Source organism: Amblyomma maculatum, chromosome 1 (genome assembly GCF_055883805.1).
Source record: "Amblyomma maculatum isolate TAMU_Amacu chromosome 1, ASM5588380v1, whole genome shotgun sequence".
NCBI lineage: Eukaryota > Metazoa > Arthropoda > Arachnida > Ixodida > Ixodidae > Amblyomma > Amblyomma maculatum.
Genome location: NC_139344.1, coordinates 276,404,732 through 276,411,967, shown reverse-complemented (window position 1 = coordinate 276,411,967; position 7,236 = coordinate 276,404,732). Strand labels below are relative to the sequence as shown.

Genomic DNA, 7,236 nt, shown 5'->3' with positions numbered 1-7,236 from the left:
TACTTCCTAGACAGAATTACATTTAAAAAGCAGTTGACAAACGCCATACGACAATATAGACCAGACTAGATTCGCGCATTGCAGCAGACGACAGCGCCGCTAGTGATACCCACCGCGGCCGCCTCCAGTGCCTCCAGCTCCGGAGCGTCTGCTAGCGGCAGCGGGTGGTGCATGGTCGTCTGCAACTGTGCGCGGTCAGTTTATCGTGCTGTGAGCGGTCCCGCAAGTCGTCAAACTTGCATTAGTTGCAAGAGAATGTAGTGTGTCATGCAACATGACATCGGGGCGTCGTACAAGACGTTCACCAAAAAATGAGAAGGGTTCAACGCTGCTGAACGGAGCACAATTTTGCGGTAAGTTGTGTCTACATGTATTTCTACGGGTCGCCCACCCAACTCGCACCCCCATACGTTTCGCGGTGTTTTAAAAATACTTCGCCTCGGTAATGAGATTTCATACTTTCACGATCTGTTTTAGGATGTTCATGGTTGCTCTGTGCTAAATAACGACATCGTATGTGCCCTATGAAATGAGAAAACTATTTTGAAATCTTTCACTTCCATGTATCCCTATGGGTGTTAACCCTACTTTTCACCCCCAGTCGGACCACGCTAGCGACAGAAGCGCCACCGCATCGTGCTTATGTCACAGATCGGTGTTGGTCTATAGACAAGCGTCAGCCCGTGACGTCAGTGGAGATGCGGCGGCGCTGGCGACAACAGTGACTTTCGTGGTGTAGGCAGAAGCATGGGCTGTCTGCATTGGATACGCTGCGCTTGCGGTGTTGGTCTATAGTACAGTGCCTAGAATATACTGGCAGTATATTCTAGGCACTATATCTATAGACCAACACCGTGTTTACAAATAAAGGGGGCGCTCGCGGCGTCGCAGCCGACTAGGGATGGAAAATAGGGTTAGCGCCCATAGAAATACATGGAACCGAAATATTTCTAAGCTGTTCTCTCATTTCGCGGGGCGCCTGTGATGTCGTTATTCTGTACAAAGCAACTATGAACATCCTAGAACAGATCGTCAAAATATGAAATCTCATTACCGAGGCGAAGTATTTTTAAAACACCGCGAAACATGTTGGGGTGCGAGTTGGGAGGGCGACACGTAGAAATACATGTAAACACAACTTACCGGAACATTTTTCTCATTTCGCAGGGCATCAGAAGTGGTGACTGGTCGTTAAACGTTGACCAGCACATTGAAGAAGTGCGTGATAAAGTATGGTGCGTCATTACGGAGGCAGTCTACTTTTAGAACTCCTCGAATAACTTGTGTTATGAATACAGGCAAGCTGGGTGTAGCGAATCGCGCAGTTGTGCTTACAGTCTGATATGCTGCCGCATAGGGTAAATAAGCTTGATAATACTGTCGCTCCAGTGATACGTCCTAGACAGAATTACATTTAAAAAGCAGTTCTCAAACGCCATACGACAATATGAACCGAACGAGATTCGCGCATTGCAGCAGACGACAGCGTAGCTAGCGATACCCACCGCGGCCGCCTCCAGCTCCGGAGCGTCTGCTAGCGACAGCGGGTGGTGCATGGTCGTCTGCAACTGTGCCCGGTCAGTTTATCGTGTTGTGAGCGGTCGCGCAAGTTGTCAGACTTGCATTACTTGCAAGAGAATGTAGTGTGTCATGCAACATGACGTCGTGGCGTCGTACAAGACGTTCACCAAAAAATGAGAAGGGTTCAACACTGCTGAACCGAGCAAAATCTTGCGGTAAGTTGTGTTTACATGTATTTCTATGGGTCGCCCTCTCAACTCGCACCCCGATACGTTTCGCGGTGTTTTAAAAATACTTCGCCTCGGTAATGAGATTTCACACTTCCACAATCTATTCCAGGGCGTTCATAGTTGCTCTGTACCGAATAATGACATCACAGATGACCCGTGAAATTAGAAAACTGCTTTTAAATATTTCGCTTCCATGTATCCCTATGGGTGCTAAGCCTATTTTTTACCCCCAGTCAGACCACGCTGGCGATAGAAGCGCCACCGCATCGTGCTTACGTCACAAATCGGTGTTGGTCTATAGGTTCATTTTACATGACGTCATCGCACGAGCGCCGTTCGCCATTGTTTTGGTCACGGGCGCGACGCTGCCCGGTCGTCGCATACCAAAGTGGACGTGTGGTGGAGTCACACGACGGACAAAATCGTGAAGCACTATCGCGATCTGGCATTGCGTGACTATATTGAGTTAGAATATTCTAGCAAACTGTAGACGTGGCCCTTAAGTCAGCGATTTCCACCGCTTTGCTTCCGTCTGCAAGCAGCGTTTTCGCAGTTTGAATTCATGCACGAACGACACTTTCCTCTTTTATTTTTTGTAGCGGAAAGCATTCCAGCCACACCCTGGTGCCAAAGCATGTACAGCGTAACATGTATTCTACTAAAACGCCGGAGGAAAGCGGGCTTTGAGGGACTGACTAGTACAGCCGCAAAGTAGGCACGAACGGGCGTCGCACTGTTCTGTATCCCGATCATCTTAGCCCGACGCTTGTAGTGCGCGCAGCGGTATGTCTGGTCAGCGCCTGGTCTGGTACCCAATCACAGGGAAAAGCTAGCAGGAGCTAATTAGTAACGTGCAACGGATTGAAGGTATTTCTCGCTTTCCTCTAGCGCTTTAGCGCGCTTGCAGTTACGCTGCATACACGTACCGGGAGCAGAAGGGCAGCAGTCCGAAAGGTTCTCCTCCAAGGGTTGAAAGTAGCATGTTTATTAAGTTGTCATTGAGTAAGTGCGATCACTTGCACATACACAACCGCGTTTATATCACATCGAGCGGAACAGTCAGCACAGCAATGCTTTAGCAAAACGACGCAGCAGAAGCGACAGTGCAAGACCCGCCACAGCAGGCGTCTTCCCCAAAAAGTTGACAGCTGTGCTGTTCTCGGAGTTTTACACCTGTAGGACCTATTGCCGCATCCGCAGACAGCGCAATTTGTCATTATATTGTAGCAAATTACAGAGTTCACAGAACCTTGCATCTTCCGAACTACCCAAACGAAACCTCAACAGACGACGACGATGACCAAGGCTATGGCGGACCGGAAGCGGAAAGACTTCATTTTTCCCGTCGTTCCTCCCGCAGCAGCCGACAGTGAATACAACCTATAAACATTATTTACAAGACATTACTTGCAGCACAAGATCGGCACAAGGGTCGAAGGCTACTAGCCATACGCGACTGTTCTCGCACAGCGACGGCCGAGGAGACTACGACGCGTCCCCTCCTTGCGTGCTGCACTGCACTCGGCAGACGAGGCAACGCTCCCGCTTATATAGCCTGTCAAACGGTTGCCACTAAAATTTCCAATCCAGAGGCAGCAATTGACGGCAACCCGAGCGGTCCAATCGGCGAGCGCGCTGGTCGCCCGCTTCAAATCTGTCGCGGCACGACGGCGTTCCGCCGCAAGGGGACCAGCGCCAAGCTGTCTGGGGATTCACTGGCACGACGCTTCCAGTACGCCACTCTCTTGCGGCGCAGCACCAGGGCATGCAAGGGGCGTTAGACGGAGAAGTTTGGCGTTCGGCTTAGCTGGAATCTAGGTGGCTTGCCTGGACACAACAATCAATGTGTTGTGTACGAAGTTCGTAGAAAGAGGACTTACACTTCTCACCCAAAAAGATGCAAAGTTTGAAGCGGCATTTCTTTCCTTACAGCGTCGCTTGTCACACGTGTGCACCTTCAAAGAAGACACTATCAAGCCACATTAAGCTCTCATGCGTGATCATATGCACCTGGCCAGGACGCGTTCTGGCGACCAGCCATTTCAAGAATGCAGTAACGGTAGCGGTTGAGGCGTTCACGGCATCTGGTGGTAGATCGCCAATCGCGTATTTTATTTCTGACAAGAAAGCAGCAAAGAAACAGCCGCAGTGCTTGTGTGTGCACAATGTACTTTATACGTCTGCTTTCTGGACGCTGCTTCACGCGGAAGCAGCACAGAAGGTGGGCATACGACTGGGCAGGCGACGCACGCCACAAACCGGGTGGACCAGAAAGACCCACGACATCACTAGCATTAAAACCTCAAATGTGTGGATGGTGGCTGATCATCTGCCGTGTGCAGCAGTTTCCTTTTCAACGCTCCCCCTTCTCGAGCTTACCACTATTTTGCTTTCACTATGCGACGCTCTTCCTAACCCGGTAGAGTACACACATGTCGAGGCGCTTGGCGTACAGAGCGGTACGCCAAAAAAAGGCGTACAGAGCGGTTAACCGCTTTAACCGCTCTGTACGCCTTTTTTGGTTTACGGAAGGGTCGACACATTGTTTAGGGTGGGGGTGCGGTTGCTTTCACATTGGCGGTAAATGTGCTTTTCAACTGCGGCGGCAAGTCTGCGTGTCTCCCAGTTCGTTATAACCGAATGATGTGGCCACGGTTGTTCGTCTTATCCGAGGTGCAGCGCCATAGCCATAACGCGTTTGGCTGTAGCTCTATTCTCGTTCGTAACAAGCAAATATTTTTTTATAACTGCAGCCATTATAAAAAGGCTCCACTGTGTACATCCACCACAGGAGAGGTTGACGCATTTTTCATTTAGCGTGCCGATATCAGAACTTTATTCGTCGACTTTAAATCATTATATTATCAAGTTATTCGCAACATTTCGCACGAGCTATGAGCTCATACGGAGAATTCGGCCAATTTTGACAGCAACTGCCAGCACGCCTCATGTAATTAGCATCTCCCTCTGTCAAGAAAAATGAAATTGGCTGGCATAGACATCCTAGCTAGGCGGTTTTACGGAGCGATAACTAGGAAACCGAATCTGAAACATTTGCGTTTTCATTCGTTTTGGATTTAGTCCCACCGTGACGAAGTTTCGATGGAGGCGAAACGAAGACATCAGTGTACTATACGTGTACTGCACAATGAAACCTTCTGTGAATGACAATGACGAGGCACCTGCGTGTGCTTATCGATGGCCATGTGTGTGTGTGTGTGTGTGTATACGTCATGTATGTGTCCAGTAAAAGCTAGTTGCAGTCTAGTGGGTGTTCCTTGTGTATTGTGTTGTGTCCGTGTGTTTTTACCACCAACAAAATGATTCCAGCATTAAGTTTTCTTCTTGCTTAAAACCCCCGCACGTATAAATTGCGGTCTCGGGAAGCCAATTTGTCGATATATTTAAGAGTAACCCCAAGAGCACCTGCCCCCTTCTTCTCGTCACACCCCTGGTTACCCCTCTAGTCGCCATATTCTGGTTCTGCAGGTGGTGGGTCTATGTTTCAGGATGCTGTAAAACACTGAATGTGGCGGGAGGCTGCCTCTCCTAAAAAATGTGGCCGTTAAAACTGTTCCCATTCGCAGGCCATGCAGGAGGCCAGAGCTTGAGGAGTCGCCCGGCGCCGGTAGCATGGGCGTTCCGCGCGGACGGCGTCTCCACCATTGGTAGGGACCGGCGAGCCATGGACCACCACCACCAGCAGCGACGGGGCACCGTCCGCTCAACGCACGGGGGCGGCCGATCCCGGCGGCCCTCGTCGGCAGTGGACTCCAAGTACCCGAGCATGGACCGCTCGTGCGCCATCATCCTGATGTACGGCATCTACTTCTGCTACGTACTCGCCTGCTTTGGCGCCATGTTGGCTGTGGCTGGTCTCATGTTGCACATTTCGAGCGAACAGCCCGGCGCGCACGACAAGGGCAAGATTATTGCGGGCACGGGCATCGGCATCTGCGCTGTGTGCTTCGTGATCGCCTTCTACTGCCGCTCGGTGCGGCTGGACGAACAGATCATGGAGACCATTAAGGAGACCACCGACGATCGTGAGTGGTCTGTCTTCAAGAACCCCAAGGCTGGTTGGTGGCACATGCGCTACGGCATGGCCGACCAGAGCTCCATCCGCTCCAGCGCCACCATTCAGTGCAATGTGCGGCCAGACTCAGCTGCCTCCACTTCGTCGGTGGTCGTCTACTACCAGACCAAGGGGGGGTTGGAAACTACGCCTTCCGAGGCCAGCCCCAGCCACTCGAACAGGATCAAGGACAGCACGGACAAACTCTGAGTCGCCGGCGCATTCCACGCGACTGAAACGCCTTTTCTGTAGGCGTTCTCCGCATAAAGACGAAAGTCGACGCAGTGGTTATGCGGGTTCATTTGGCAGAATGCATTGCCTTTGGTGCTTTTCGTAACTTTTTTTTTCCCGAGAGCAATTGCAATAGTGTCTTGAAAGTAATTTGACAACCTCAGTAAGCGAAACGAGAATGAAGCCCTAGCATGCGTTGTTACATTTTCTGAGCATTTACAGCAAGGAATGAAAGCTAACTCACAGGGCATAAAAATAGTTTAAAGGGAATATAAAATCTGCTCCACAATTAGCAAGCATTGAGATGTTAATATATTTCAGAATTTATCTGGCATCAGTTCTTGTGTACTACAGTGCTGCACAGTCAAAATTACTGCTAATGCTTGCCCTAAAGACCTTCGCTGTGGCAAATTTCTAAGCGGCACAAGTTCCTGTTGACCAAAAGCCCAATCTGCTTGAAAGCCACATGCAAAAACTCTTCATGAAGGTTATATACGGTTCAATGAATGAGCAGATTGCTAAGCTGAAATCCAGCAATTCTATTTAAAGCCATCGTCACTTCTCTTACTCTGACCATTGATTGAAACTGCACCCGGTTAACCAAATTATGCAAAACCGAACCAAGCCCAACTCTGCAAAAAGCTGCATTTGTTAGCCAGGCAGCCCTGCAAAGAAATCAAAAGTAAACTTGCACAACCTACCAGTACTCTTTAAAGACTCATAATTTTTCATGTATAAGGTGTTTTCATCACTGTTTTACATTTATATAAGATCGCATAAATTTAGGTTATAAAACTGGTTGTCACTACTTATGATGGCATAATCCTTGACATTAGCTCGACTCTGGCAAGAGTGGCTCTTTGCACTTAACATCTTTTATTTCATGAAAATCAAAAATTATGAACAAAGCATTTCATACAGCTTTCAGTCACATGGAATGCCTCCGAGCAGAGCGTTGACCATGCTTTGCACCAGCGTCACAGCGCCTCGTCTAGTTGCTGCCGATCAGTATCACGCTGAAAAGGCGCACATATGGTTGCCTTCCGGCTGGATACTCTCATGGGACCCTTGTGCTGCCCAACCTATACCAGCGACTGTGTAGACATGCCACCGTGATACCAGAGACTTTTGCAAGACGTGTTCTCGAAGGCATTTATCTTCCTACAAGCTTGAGGGGAA

The 7,236-nt window shown here is 49.5% G+C and overlaps 1 protein-coding gene across 1 annotated transcript; it reads left to right on the top strand.

The window, feature by feature from the left end:
- Nucleotides 1-5,351: 5,351 nt before the first annotated feature.
- LOC146206600 (uncharacterized) lies at nucleotides 5,352-6,167 on the top strand. Its single transcript, XM_084591359.1, has one exon. The coding sequence runs from the start codon at nucleotides 5,437-5,439 to the stop codon at nucleotides 6,034-6,036; it is 600 nt and encodes a 199-aa protein (XP_084447485.1). The 5' UTR covers nucleotides 5,352-5,436; the 3' UTR covers nucleotides 6,037-6,167.
- The last annotated feature ends 1,069 nt before the right edge of the window (nucleotides 6,168-7,236 follow it).